Below are 15,047 nucleotides of genomic sequence, written 5' to 3'. Positions count from 1 at the left end.
AGATGAGAGTGATTTAATAAGATTTAGGTCAAGAAAGCTGCGGCTGTTGAATAACTGAAATAAAATTTTGTGCATGTCACTTTAGAGCAATAGATAAGCCAGAGTAAACAAACTCCAAAAACAAGAATTTGGGGAACATGTAATTATTGTTATTGCTGTTGTTTACAGGTCTACTTTGTTCAAAGCCAGATTTTTTTTTTTTTTTTTTTTTAAAGATAATCCATACCATAATCAGAAAATGTTTTGATGGTCTTGTTGTATACTAGATATGTATCTTACTGAGTTGGAATTACTGACAGCTATTCGTTGTGTTTGGACAGGATGACCAGAAAGGAGAAGACGATATGGCGATGAAACGAGCTGCCCTCCTGGAGAAACGACAGCAGAGGGAGAGGGAGAACCAGCAGCGAAAGCAGCAGCTGGATGTGGAACTGGAGCAGAAGAAAGAGGAGGCCAGGTAGGTCATCTGCTCATTCTTTTGGAACACAAACGCCAAGCTGGACTGTGTCAAGACAGCACAAGTCTACAGGAGCCAGGCAGGTTTCACGAGGTAGAACTCAAACAATGCCCCAGTGTGGTTTTAGTATAGGGGACTGAAATGTGCCAGGCCAGAGAGATTTAGCCAAACCAGTTTTCATTTGAATTGTTTATTGGAATTCAGACAATGGCTTTAAAGAGCAAGTAGCAGGATTCTGAAAAATATAGCGTTGCACGTCCCTGCGTGTTGCTACAACTGTTTAAATAATGTACCTGTCATTTCTTTTCATTAACATCCTGACAACTTTTTACACTTATAACTTTAAATTCTTTTTCAAAGTTTTTTTTTTCAAAATATCCGCTCTAGTGCACTGGGGTTTGAGATCTGTCTTCTAAGTCACTGCAGGAAGAGCGATGCATTTAAAAAAAAAAAAAAAAAAAAAAAAAGTGCTCTTGCTTTTCTGTTCCATACCACATCATGGATCGTTATTGCTGTGCTGCCCGTTTCATAATGTGGGCAGTAGTCCTTACACTATTGGTGCACGAAAGCAGCCACTTTGAAAAGAGCTTTGAAACAGACTTTAAAGTTATAAGTGTAAAAAGTTGTCAGGATGTTAACAATGAAAAGAAAAATGACAGGTACATTGTTTAAACAGTTGTAGCAACACATGAGGATGTGTAACTATATTTTTTGTAACCCCCACTACTAATTTAATGCCTTCTACACCACAGTGGCCACCTCTACAGAAAAACCATGTTGAGATTAAGTTCTAGCCCAAAGGCAAGTCTGTCCGTTCGTCCGTCCCCAATGAGTCGCATACACGACTTCATACACTGCAGCACAGAGTGTATCTTGTGGAGTGGGTCACCCATCCCAGTACTGACCTGGCCCAGTGTGGTAAAACCAGCTTTCGTGTTAAAGCACAAACTTCCATCATTTTCCAGGATTAAAGTGGAAGAAGAGCGTCAGAAGAAAGAGGATGAGAAGGCGCGGCGAGAGTACATCAAGCAGGAGTTTCTGCGGAGGAAGCAGCTCAAACTGATAGAGGACATGGACACGATGATAAAACCTCGGCCTGCGAGCGCCAAGCAGAAGAGGCAGCGTCCAAAGTCTGTACATAGAGATATAATGGAGTCGCCCAGAACCCCCGTTAGAGCTACAGCAGGTAACACATGTGGCCACGCTCTGTAAGGAGTCTGTTCTGTGCTAAAGGTATCACCCTGCTTTGTGCTACCTTCCAAAAACTGCAGCACCACTCACATCACTAACTAGCTGTGTTTTGATCAGTTCTTGATAAATCAAAGGAAAGTATCTACCTTTCAGATTCCCAATCCTTGTAAAAATGTGTCTTAGGCATTTCCATGTATGCGTTCATGCATAAAGCTGATCAGCTCTGCATTTCTAAACCTGCAGTAAACCTTCATCTCAGTCTATAAAAATACTTCACAAACTTCTCATGAACTACTCTGCTTTGGAAGTTAACCTTACAGATATTGATCTAACATTCGTTTAAGCTTTGGGAGCTCCTTCAAAGCTTTGACTGAATTAAAAATATATATATATATATATATTTGCAAAATCATTTTAAAGCTTTCATTTGATATTTTCATCATTTGTGGGTTTTTTTTTTTTATATTTTCTGGCTGGCAAAGGTTCCTGTGCTTCCTGTGGAATGTACATTAAATACAATCATAGAATGTGTAGTTCTGTTTTTAGTTGCTTTATTATTCATTTGGAATGGTGACAGGTTGAACGCTTTTAGTTATTTGGTCAATTTAATTAGACACATTGATTTGGATTTAAGTAGTGGTGACTGGATTTCCAGAATCAATAATAATAGTGTAAAAGCCCAGTGTGTATCATCATATTAGAAGATCGATTAAAGTATGACCCAAAGGGTACAGACCAATATGTTTTTCAATTTTTTCTGTTTCTATAACATTTTGATGGTCATCAGAAAACTATTCGTGTTTGTGTCCAGCAGCAAAATGGTGTTCTTGCAAATTAAAATATATTTTCTTCCTTATTTAAACTGAATACTATGCCTAATGTTATAAAGCTACAGATGTATGCATGCATATATACAACAGTTGAAAACAGAACACAATACCCCAAATCAATTGTATAGGTGGGTGTAAAGAATTATGAACAGACTTGTTGCGTATTTTTTATATTCTTTTTTAAATTATGATTTTGATTTATTTTTTTTTCTGCTAAATTTCTTTCCTAATCTAGGTTCCCGACCTCGTGTTTTTTCAGTGTCTAGCCTTTCACTGGCCTCCCTAAACCTAGCAGACAATGAGAGCATGCTGTCAGGCAAGAGAAGTCCCAGGTAAGTTTTCTTTTTCATTCACTACTGTTTATATTAGGGGTCCCTTTGGCCAAGCACTGGGACCTTTCTCCTAGGATCGGACTAGGATACCCAGTTTTAAACAGGACTTACCCAGGAACTGGATACCCAGTTTTAAACAGGACTTCTTTAGTACCTTCTACCAGCCCCACATGCACAGCTGGGTTATGGTATGGATATCCATGTGCATGAAAACATCCTGCAGCCCCCTTGATCCACAGACAGGCATGATGTGTAGTGATCTGCACCACTAATAATACCTTTTCTTCCTCTAATGCTTATTTAACAACAATCTAGTACTTGAAAGTATGTTGTGATTAATTGAAAAACTTAAATAAAAAAATAGAAGATAATTTGGAAAATCAAATACCTGCCTTAAAACAGTACAGATTTGTGGAAAGCAAATGTTACTGTCTAGGAGCAGGTTGAATGCATTTATGTCACAAACAGCTTTTCCTTCATAAATGCATGACTAGCTGAAACCTATTAATATACCAAGCTGAAAGGAAAGTCTGGATATTTCAGTTAAAAATAAACCCCAACATTCGAAACTTGTTTTTATTCAATGAATATAATAGTTTAAGAAACATTTTAAAATGAATTGCTCTACTAAACTTACACTACATGCATAGTTAAAATGACTGAGAGCCCCTTTTAAAAGTAAAGCATTTTGTGGCTTTATATTCTGAAATCAGCAAAGTGGTCTGTTAAAATTGTCCTATCCATGAGTTGCATGAGCATTAAAAAAAATCATCCTTTTCTTTCTCAAAGTGTGTGCCTCCTCAAAAGCACCCTAACCCTGTTCTTTATCCTTCGTCCTTCTTTTTCTCTGTGTCTCCCCTTCTCTGGAATTATCCGCAGCAGTAGCATAGCCTCTGGAAAGCTTTACTACTTAATGAAATCAACTAAACTGAACAAGACAAGGTCAGTCCCCTTTGATATGAAATAAGTCACTCCACCATCCCTGTTCCTTCTTATTGGAAAGAGCAGGTCATGATGTAACACCATTAATAAGAATCAGGTGGGTCTCTGTGCCCTTACAGAATAACACACCCAGTACAGTGTTGCAGGCCTCACCCAGACACGGAACTTGTGAATTATGTAATAAACTGATAGTTGGAATCTGGGTAGTATTATTATAGTGAAGGAAGTGTGTTCCTCTTTTAAGGTAAGGGAATTTTTTATGTACCTAAGGTTCTCTCCAAGAAACCTCAACAACCATATCCATTTTACCCATCTTTTTCTCTCTTCTATAATGTAAGATGGCTGTTCATCATAGGTAGCTAACCTCGCATGAACTAGAACAACACTTGGTAGATAAAACTGCAGACTACCAGGTATTCTGAACCCTTTATCCAATGGAAAAGGTTTCACTGGTGCCTTGTCCAGGACCACTTTAATTTGTGATTTACAGGAGTCACCCACCCCACACCCGACACCCTCCATAACGGCCCTCCATATATAAGTGATAGTGTTGAGTGAAGAATCATTATTGGTATGTCTCTTCCAGACCTGAGTCTGCAGATGGGCTTTTGTCTCCTTGTCGATCGTCCAGTCGCAATGAGGAGAAGGACTGGGATAATGGCTCAACAACCTCTTCAGTGGCATCAAATACAGAGTACACAGGTAGCTTCTGTTTAATCATGCGCTCAGAGTCTGTAAATTTTTGTCAGCATGTTGTTTGTGTGGAATATATTTAGTTTATGATAAAAAAAATTGTTATACAAGGTATTCTGTTTTAAGTGCAATAATTTCTGACATGAGTTGATTCAGTGCTGATCTCTAAACTTTAAAACACAAGCTGGTCATGGCAAAACCACTTCAATAGAGTTTAAAACAGATGATTATAACTTTAATTTGTGGAATGATATATCAAGGTATACTGGTAAACCTAATGAAATAGTGTTCACTCTTAAATAAATATAACCTGACGTGTGTGTTAAATTGTTTTCCTCTGCTCTGTACATAGGACCAAAGCTGTATAAGGAACCAAGTGCAAAGTCTAATAAACACATAATCCAGAATGCTTTAGCTCATTGTTGCCTGGCTGGCAGGGTAAACGAAGGTCAGAAGAATAAAATATTAGAGGTAAGGTAATGCAATACCCAGTAAAAGGTAGTCGCACAATACTGTTGTTTGTACTATAGAGTGTATTCATGCTTAAGTAATCCCTTATCGAAGTGTACAAAACCTATATGAGAATTAGTATTTGTCTGCTTTTATCAGACAACATGCTGGGTGCTAAAATCTCAAACTGTATGTATTGAATGCAATTTGCACTATTCCTTAGGTACGCCTTATTTTACGGAATAAATGGAATATAATAATGTATATATATATATATATATATATATATATATATAGATATATATATATATATAATACATATGGCCTTATTTATACTATATATCTTATAATATAGCATATATACACTTATGATTAACGGAGAGTTCATGCACTATTACGAGTTAGTGAAAATTATATTCTGTCATGTGTTCATGCCTCTATTCCTGTGAGATTTCAATCACATATGGCATGTATTCCACTTATGATTAACAGAGAAGGATCACTGGTCACTTGCAGCTACAAACAGGAGAAAACGCTGTATGGGAACTTTAAAAAAAAAAAAAAAACTTCACCTTATCAAAAAAAGATGCATGTTTTATTGACGCGAAGCAAATAACATTTGGACAGTTATATGGAAAGCAAACTCAGTGAAGCAAGTACAACCAATTGAAGTTAGATAGTGACCCAAATCCAGACATTACAGAGATGGAAATAAGGCTCCCATTCCATTCCTGGTTTTACTATGAGTTTAATAAGACACACCTGAGCTTGTTACCTATACACTGGGGCTAATTAAATATTAAAACCTAGAGTAGGTGAAACCGCTACACAGCATGAGGCTTATATCCCTGCATTACCTAAAAAAGGAAAAAAAAATATTATTTAAACATTGTTTGATTTTGGAGATACAAATCTAAAATACACTTTTTTTTTTCTTTGCACAGGAAATGGAGAAATCAGAGGCCAGTAACTTTTTGGTGTTGCTCCGGGACGCTGGCTGCCAGTTCAGGTCGGTGTACACGTACTGTCCTGAAATGGAGGTGATCAACAAGCTGGCCGGTGTTGGGCCCAAGTCTATCTCCAGGAAGATGATAGAGGGGCTTTACAAATACAACTCTGACAAGAAACAGTTCAGCCACATTCCCGCCAAAACCATGTCTGCCAGCGTTGATGCAATTACCATTTACTGCCACTTGTGGGCAAAGAGGCCAGTGACGCCCAAAAAAGTACTGCCTTCCAAGTCATAGTGGATCTGTTTTTTGGAATTTTTTTAAAGAAAACATTGCACTTCACTTTACCATTAGGAAAAGGTTTTTTTTTTTTTTAGCTGCCGATGGACAATAACACTATCCTTTTTTTTTTTTTAAACTGGACACAGAGTTGTTATGCACAACTGGAATGTAAAACACTATTTAAAAGTATTAAATGGATATCACTAAGTGTTTAGTACAAGAGATCATTGAATATTAGGTAATTTTGTTGAAGCACATGTGTGTGGTTTTGTGTGTACTAATCGAAAGATATGTTTTAATTTGGTGCACTGAATGCCATTCATCTGTATAGATTGAATAGTCATATCTGTTAAGATTTGTGGCCTTATGCTTTTTTTATTTTGTATGTGACTGCCATGCGATGTTTGTGAGGGTGTTATTTCATGAGAGGTTTTGTATGCAAGTGACGCTCGTTAGAAAGGGAAATATGGTTGGGCTTAAGAGTTGAGTAAGAAAACATGAAGGTATCAGGGTAGGTCTTAAAGTACTATGTACCTTTACAAAGTGTATCATGTTGTACTGTAGATTCAAAGGACGTCACTACAGAAGTATTAAATGGCATATAGCAAATGGCAAAACTGACAAAAAACCTGATGTATCTTTAGAAATGTATTTAACGCCAAGTTTACACAATATAATGTTTAAGGAAACAAAATAAAGTAGACAGGCTAACTAATGTGTTTCATTACATATTTATGTTTTGCATTTGGCTTCTCAGCTCTAGCTATAGCATAAATAGCCTTTTGTTGGTACTCCAAGCAAGTAATGTAATGAACCTATAGCGTCCATCGTTAACAGGATTCATTATTATCACTCAGTGTATTCACACCGCACCCCTGCACCCCCCACCCCAAATCAGTTCATTCAAATGTCTATTACATTAACACTAAAGACCACATACCTGTAAATACAGAAAAACGTTTGTCATGTCGGTTTACAGATATTATATTTGGCATTTTAAGATTTTCACATTCAGTGGGACTAGTTGGCCAGACTTGGCTGTTCTGAGCGAATGAGTGGTTCCAGGAGGGTTAAACTGTAGTTTAGAGTTGTAAATACCAGTTTAAAAACCAAGGGAATTCACTAATACTGAAACTCCAGTCATGTATCCCACAGCCATAGTGATTGCTTTATTAGCTACATGTCTTAGTAGGTCATATTATGTTTTCATGGAAATTTTTATCCATGTAAAATGATCTAGCCAAACTTTACTGCCACATTTATTTTTTAAGGTTTATGTATACATATTATGTGCATATTAAGCATGTTATTACTAAAGATAATCCCTGTTTTTTTATTTTATTTCCCCCATGGATGGGAGCTGGCTGAGTAAATGGGATTAAAACAAAACAAGAAATGCCTGATACAGTTTTGATAGATTGCAGGTCACAGGCCTCCCTGTCTTATATTTTCATACTTTTAAAATGATATACCGGTATGTATTTCCATGTGTATGTTGTCAGTCAGATAAATACTAAGGGAATGATATGTTGTTCTTGCTATGTTGTGTTAGTGGGATGGAGGTGTCCATATTCCACCAGTAAATGTCTATCGAGAATCTGCAAAAGTAGTGGTGTTTTATTTACTTTTCTTTTTATTGCTTATATTATTGGTTGTCTTGAATTGGGATTTGAGGTTTCTCCAGGTTTTATTACATTGTTCTCATTTTTTGTTAATATTTAAATGTAACTTAGGTTTTCTTTATATTTGTCAAAATTGTATAAAATCCATTACCATCTAAACATTTGAGATATGGTTCAAAACATATATATCATTGGCTTATCCATATTATATGCATGTATAAGAATAAGATATGTAATTCACAACATTTGAGATGTATAAATATGTGTGTATAAAACTATGAGGGACTAAAAGCATATGAACATTGTTGGCATGTGTAGGGATTTCACTGGTATCATGGAGTAGATCTGAATCCACAGCTTCAAATAAGGTTTGAAAATGTCTATGATAAACACAGAGCTGAAGACTATCTTATCAAATACAGTTAAATGATAACTAAGACGGGTGTATAGGAATAACTTCATATTTATAATTAGCATGTTGTTTTTAATTTGGAGATATAAAATACAGATTGCAACCTTTAAACGCAGTCTGCAGTTTAAGTAAAAACCAGCTTCTTTAAATGTGGTCAATTGTAATGCAGTGACTATGGATTAAGATTTCATGGCACTCCTTATCTGATATGTGTGTGTGTGTGTGTGTCCCACCTATACCAAATAGATTTTCTTATATTCAGTATAGCAAAACTCACTTCAAAGTTCTGATTATGATATTATATATATATATATATATATATATATATATATATATATATATATATATATATATATATATATATATATATATATAAAAATCTTAAAAGATGTGACATTTAACATAACATCACATTTCCTTTTAAGGTAATGCTATAGGAATCGAAGTCATGCAGACATACATTTGTGTTTGTCTACTTGACGTATTTTCTTACAGTTTTGTAGTTTTATCTTCAAGTTATGATTGAGCATTTTATGGAAGGATTCCTTTAATAACTGCACATACAAAAGTGTCATCTAAAAAGTGCCATGAACTTTTACTCTACACTGAAGTAATACGCTTCAGGGTCTGACCACTTTAAACTCTGTTCTTTTATTTCTTTCTTTCTATCATTTTTTTTTTTATAAATCTAAGTTAGTTACATTCCACCCCCCCACCCCCCCCGCTTACAGTATCTAAAGGTAGAATGTGTCTGTTTAGTTCTGATATGTATTAGTAGAGAAATGTTATGATAGGTTATAAACAAGTGAACATTATTTTCTTTTTTTTAAAAAGCCTGCTAGTTTTATAATAACATGTAATGGTATTTAGTTTTGCAGGTTACCAGGAAACCTTATACAGGTGGCAGATTTGAATGTCTGTCTCTAACACTGGTGCTTTCATTTGGGGTATATTTGTGGAATTGCCAAACAAACAGTTGTGCGAGTTTCTGGGACAAAAAAAAATCTACAAGTGTCAGCAGTTGTTTTGGTTACTGAAACCTTTTGGGTTTTCCTTTGTCAGAGGTTTTACTTGAGGACAACATGTGCTGTATAGTTGTTTTATTTGGCTGTTTTAAAGCCAAAACAAATAACAATGTAATTATAAATGGGCACTGATGATTTATTGTACAGTGTGTGGTGTGCTAATCTGTCCACCTTTGTGGAGCATTGCTTCCATTTCCAGACGCTGTGCTGTCGTATATTGTCAAATATTGCTAAAGTAACATGTAGTTTTTGTTTTTTGTTTTTTCATTTTGCATCAAATAAATTGAAGCATGGCCTCAATAAAGGTTCTTGGTTGTTGCCTACCTGTTAAAATGTTCCAACTCCAGCAACGAGCCTGCTATGTGAAGGTTTATTTTGTTTTTATTAAAAGTCTCACATTTTTTAAAGATTTCTTGTTAATTACATTTTCAACCCACCTAACCCAGGCATTCCCTACCTATAAGTCATATCTGCCTAGCTCTTTTTAACTTGGACAGAGAACTAATAGTCCTTCATGGGGTAAAACATAAACCACATACTGTAAACTCCCCAAACCTCGTGGCAATCTCAACATTGTTGCTACCTCTTGTGTAATTGGTTACATCTGTATTATTAAGGACTGTCCTTTATCTTCGCTCTTGTACGCTTGCAAACTAAACATCAGACTTGTTTGGAAGTTCCGCTATAATTACAAAAACACCATTTGCTTGATGCAGCGTATTCTGCACATTCACCACTAGATGGCACCTAATCAGTGAATGTAAAAAAAAAAAAAAAAAAAAAAAAAAACACCTCCGTGTCACACTCCAAAATCTCCTCTCCATAGGATGTTGTCGACTTTATCTGGCCACTTTTACACATAAACACAATGGCTTGCATTCAGTTGGGGTGCATTGAACAGTATAGAAATAAATATGAATGAGGTGAATAATTTCATTGATAAGCCACTGGCTTTTTGCAGAGCACTCTGCTGCTGGTAACTGCTGTGCTATCGTATTACTATTTACATTGAGAATAATCTGCGTTAAAGATGGAAGCCAGGGTGCTGGTTATTAAGCAGTTATTTACACATAATGCTCCTTGCACAGACAGGAAGATGTATAATTGCTTGGGTTTGTAGTGGTTTTTTATATTTTATTTTTAAATATCACCTGTCTAGACTGGATTTACAATATATTTTCTCTAAAGGGTCTCAGAAACTAAACACACATAGTATAACTTTACTGTAATTTTTTTTTTTTTTTTTAAATGACCTATTTATTCACAGATATACAGAAAACCATATGATCAGTACATTTACAGACACATTTAAAATGATCTAAAGTTGTTGTTGTGGGTTTTTTGATAGTAATATATAAACATGGCAACATCGTGGTGTAATTTACAGATTTTGCAAATAGCAGTTTCCAGTGTTTGTTCTAGAAACGTTTTAATATCAGACCCTGTAAATGTCAACTTTTTTTTTTTAAAATAATTGACAGTGTGTGTGTGTGGCCATGAGTTGGGTGACTCGGTCGTTGTGGTTCCAATATTTGACCTGTTCTTTTGCCCTCTCCTTTTTAGGTGTGTCCCATGGTTAAAAATAGTTTTACTTTGTAAGTCAGTGTTGAAAATACCTTCACTTTAGGGGTGTTATTGATAAATCAAAATATCTAACCAGCTTTGGTTCCCTGACAACTACACATTGGAGCTGAAATTTGTTTAGTAGGAGCTATTAGTACAACTCAACTTTTTATTATTATATATAATGTGGGTGTGAGATAGAGACCTTGTTTCCACGATTACTATATCCATACCTTGTCAGCACGGTACTTAAAAAGCATGCCAAGTTGTTCCCACGAAGATAATAGAAATGACGCAATATGTACAATGGTAACCATGGTATCACAGCCACGTTGGGTGTGTTTTTTGTTGTTTTTTAAGCAATGTTTTTTTTTTTTTTTATATTACAAACACTTAGACAATGTAAAGCTCGCTATAGAAAATGTACATTATATTGTAAATTCACATTGGTTTTGCATAAATGACAATAACGTTTTGTTTACATTAAATTTAATTAATGATCATATTTATGGAACTATTGAACTTCATGAACAAAAATCAATGCACTATTCACATAGAAGGCAGCAGTCTCGCGGACAGTATTGCGTGATAGCAAACTTTTCTGCTATTATTAAAACAAGCAAATCTACAAATAATCGCTGATTTTCAGCTGCTGCAAATCTGTAACTTCCCCTCTACCTCACTTCCATTTCAATATAAGCCTTGTGAATGGCCAAAATGCTTTTATTTTTTCTTGTGCACATCACCAGGAAACATTTCTATTCTGTTAGGCTAGTGAGATAAAGTGGCACTTTCATCTTCCTAGCTACACTATTCAGTTGCTTTTTGATGTTATATTCTCAACATGATTTTTATCAACATTTTAATTTATCAATCCTCCCACGGAGTTCTTTGTTTGTTTAGCGACATTTTTTTTCCGTTTCATTACACATTCTTGCACGCACACCCCTGGCTCTAAGCAGCTACCATGCCATGCCAGTATCAGGTACGAAAGGGTGCTGGCACAGCATGGTGCTGACACGCCAGGGCACGGTATGGGTTTTTACAAAAATCATGAAAACAATATGGCGTGCTTTCATAACAGTGACACTTATCTCTTTGGGGGGAGGGGCGGGTCATACGCAAAAAACACTCATCGTATAATAAACGTATACCCCCCCCCCAAAAAAAACTCAACATGACCATCATGACAGTAAACATAGACACAATGAAGCATCCTTACCTTTTGTATAAGTTAGTGATCAGCATATGTTTCAGCCACACAAAGACCACAGTGTGTGGTTTTCACTAACTCTACTGTGCAGAGTAAATTATTTTTTACTGTTATTTTTTTCTATTTTTTTTATGACTTTCCTCCTATGCATCAGGGCGTGGGACATTTGCTAGGAAATCGGGACTGTCCTGACCATACAGGGACTGTTGGCATGTATGCTACAGCGCCGTGGAAACAAGTTAAGAGAGAGTGCTAAGTGTGCTACTAGTATTCAATTTTAATTTTTATTACCAAATCAACGATTAATATCAACGTTTATTTTAGAGTTAACCTGGGGTTTTTTTAAATCTTTTTTTCAAGCAGAGCAAGGGTTAAATTCACCTTTATGCTTTAAAACACACTTTTTATACAATTGAGAAATGCCTCATTTAACACAACCCCTTTATCAAAATTCAACATGCCATAAAACTGTAGGTTATGGATGGAGCATTTTATATCACTCAGCCTCTTTTCCATTGAACCCACGAATGTGAGTGATGCAACCTCACAAGGTTGGCGTCATCTTATTTCAGGGAACAGTGGTTACATCCGGAAAACTGTCGTTCCGTTTCAATTCAAAGATGACCGCCAATCTGCATATTTTTGGGAAAGTACAACAGAGCTGTCATGAGGGAGAATGAGCAGACACATCTGAGGGCCAAATCGCTACGACCATCTAATGTTGGTTGTGTTAGCGTCCAACCTCAAGGACTCTAGTGCCTATTAAAAGCACAGAGGAACATTAAGTTGGTAGAACCTGGTAAACACATGCAGAGTAGTCCAGCTAGCCACAGTACATATATCTGTCAACAAGGCACCTCTGAAGAGGGTCCATGACATAGCAACACCTCTAGTTGATTGCACAGCCACCCTACCAGGTGGGGGTAAGCCGGCATTAATATACGCAGTCAAAAACCATGTCCACAATCCAATGGCACAGTCACTGCTTACAGAGGGCTTGACCTCGGGTCCGTTCACCATGACAAACGAAGAGCTGGTCAGACTGAGGCAGCACTCTCATTCTATCCACATAGCATCTCGATGCCCGATCTGGGCAGAGGGAATTTAATCACCTATCCACCTCCTCTACAAAAGGAGGGGAATGGAAAGCCTTTAGTTCCACTGACTGATTCAAGTGAAAAGCTGTAATCACCTTAGGGAGGAAAGCAGGGTTCATGCGCAACGATACCGTTTCCATCGTCCCAAAGGCGCATACAGGAACTGTGCACAGATAGTGCCTGTAGCTCACTGACCCACTTAGCAGAGATGATAGCTAACAGAAAGGCAGTCTTCATAGAGAGATATTTCAGCTCTATGGTCTCTATCGGCTCAAACAGGGCCTTTGTGAGAGCCTCCAGTACCACATCTAGACTCCATTGAGGGAGGACAGCCTTTATAAGAGGTCATAGCAACCGAGCACTCTTTAGAAAACGGGTCGCCAGAATATGAGCGACCGGGGATTCTGAGTCTATGGGAACATGGCATACAGATATGGCTGCTAGGTACACTTTCAACTTAGAGAGGGATTTACCCACCTCTAGTAGATCTTGCAGAAACTGTAAAATAACTGCTATAGGGCAATGCATGGGATCATGGCCTCTGGCCATGCACCAGTTTTGAAAATATTTCCACTTATAGGCGTACAACGCTTGTGTGAAAGAAGCCCTAGCGTTCTGCAGTGTACTAACTACTGTGTCTGAGAGCCCTAGGGCAGACAGACGGTCCAGCTCAGGGGCCTGGTCCACAGCTGGAGTCTGCCCGGTTCTGGGTGCCAGAGGGTGCCTTTCGCCTCACTGAGGAGATCTATGTGCACCGGGATCTCACAGGACTGGTCCTGCAGCAGCTGGCAGAGGCCATCTGGAGGCTACCAGGAGAACCATTACTTCCTCTCTCGCTATAGGCGGGAAAGCGGATAAAGGCGCTTTGGGCCATTTGTGTGCTATGGCGTCAACGCCTAATGGACCTCCGCAGCTGCAGAGGGAGAACCGCAGGGGAAAATAGGTCGTCTCTGCCTTGGCAAAGAGGTCAACCTGGACTTCCCTGAAGTGTTCCCAAATGCGCTGCACCACTTGAGGGTGCAGTTGCCATTCTGACAGGTGAGGACCCTCCCTGGAGAGGAGGTCCGCTGCCCAGTTCACCACTCCCGGGACATGTATAGCCCAGAGGGACAAAAGGTGCCTCTGTTCCCAGATCAGCAGCCGAAAAGCTATGCGGTGTAACCCTGGGGACCAAAGAACTCCCTGGTAGTTTACACGTATGCAACCAGACATGTTGTCCGTGCGGACATGGACATATTTGTTACGGAGCACAGGGAGGAAATGTTGTAGAGCGAGGTGGACTGCTCTCAGCTCTAGCGGATTTATGTGCAAGGATGTCCAGCAGCTTGACCAGGATCTGCGGACTCCTCTGCCTGCTTATACCGTCTCCCAACCGGATGCGTCTGTCATCAGCACTTGACTGTTGTAGATGTCTCCCATCCCTATGCCTTCGCTCAGGTGGGCTAGCGTAGCGCTATCCAGCACAGACGAGAAGCTGTCAGCCAACGGTGTCTGTCGCGCTGGGGGTGTAGCCGAAAAACATCAAGCCAAGCTTGAGGCGGGCGCATGTGAAGTAACCTCAGTTGGGTGGCTGAGGATGCTGCGGTTATCAGACCCAGTAGTTTCTGGCACAACAGCAATTGCACTGTGAACCCTGGTTGAAACAGGTCGAAGTCTGCGCTGGTCTGAAAACAGACCTGTGCTGTTCAGAACTTGCCTTCCAGAAGCTGGCAAGAAGAAGCTGGCAAGAAGAACCTTCCAGAAGCTGGCGGCCCTTTCCATCAGTGCCCAACAGAGTTCGAGGGCGCTGGAATCTCAGGCTCTGAGGCGAGCTCGGAATGGTGCAGGGCATCAATAACCTGGTCCTGAACTGTGCACAGTCACACCACGTGGCAGAGCATTATGCAACGTGTTATGCAGGAACAACGTGACACATTCCCCATGCCAGGCGGGTGACCAAGCAAAGGAATCACGCCGCTACTACTTTTTCTTTTCAAACTGCAAGGCAG

At 38.4% G+C, this 15,047-nt stretch overlaps 1 protein-coding gene across 7 annotated transcripts in view; it reads left to right on the top strand.

Moving 5' to 3' along the window:
- The window catches only part of LOC121326742 (calmodulin-regulated spectrin-associated protein 2-like), a 52,917-nt gene extending 45,184 nt beyond the window's left edge, over positions 1-7,733 (top strand). For 2 of the 7 annotated variants that reach the window (XM_041270185.1, XM_041270182.1), the window contains 7 exons: positions 321-457; positions 1,423-1,643; positions 2,714-2,810; positions 3,690-3,752; positions 4,339-4,454; positions 4,798-4,916; positions 5,840-7,733. In XM_041270185.1, the coding sequence (XP_041126119.1) occupies positions 321-457; positions 1,423-1,643; positions 2,714-2,810; positions 3,690-3,752; positions 4,339-4,454; positions 4,798-4,916; positions 5,840-6,142 (1,056 nt within the window). In that variant the 3' untranslated portion in view covers positions 6,143-7,733. The remainder of the gene's footprint in view (positions 1-320; positions 458-1,422; positions 1,644-2,713; positions 2,811-3,689; positions 3,753-4,338; positions 4,455-4,797; positions 4,917-5,839) is intronic. The other 5 variants (XM_041270189.1, XM_041270188.1, XM_041270184.1 and 2 more) reach the window with 4 other exon arrangements.
- Positions 7,734-15,047: the final 7,314 nt, after the last annotated feature.

Source organism: Polyodon spathula, chromosome 14 (genome assembly GCF_017654505.1).
Source record: "Polyodon spathula isolate WHYD16114869_AA chromosome 14, ASM1765450v1, whole genome shotgun sequence".
Classification (NCBI taxonomy): domain Eukaryota; kingdom Metazoa; phylum Chordata; class Actinopteri; order Acipenseriformes; family Polyodontidae; genus Polyodon; species Polyodon spathula.
Note: the sequence above shows the minus strand (reverse complement) of the source record. Positions and strands in the feature narration are given on the sequence as shown.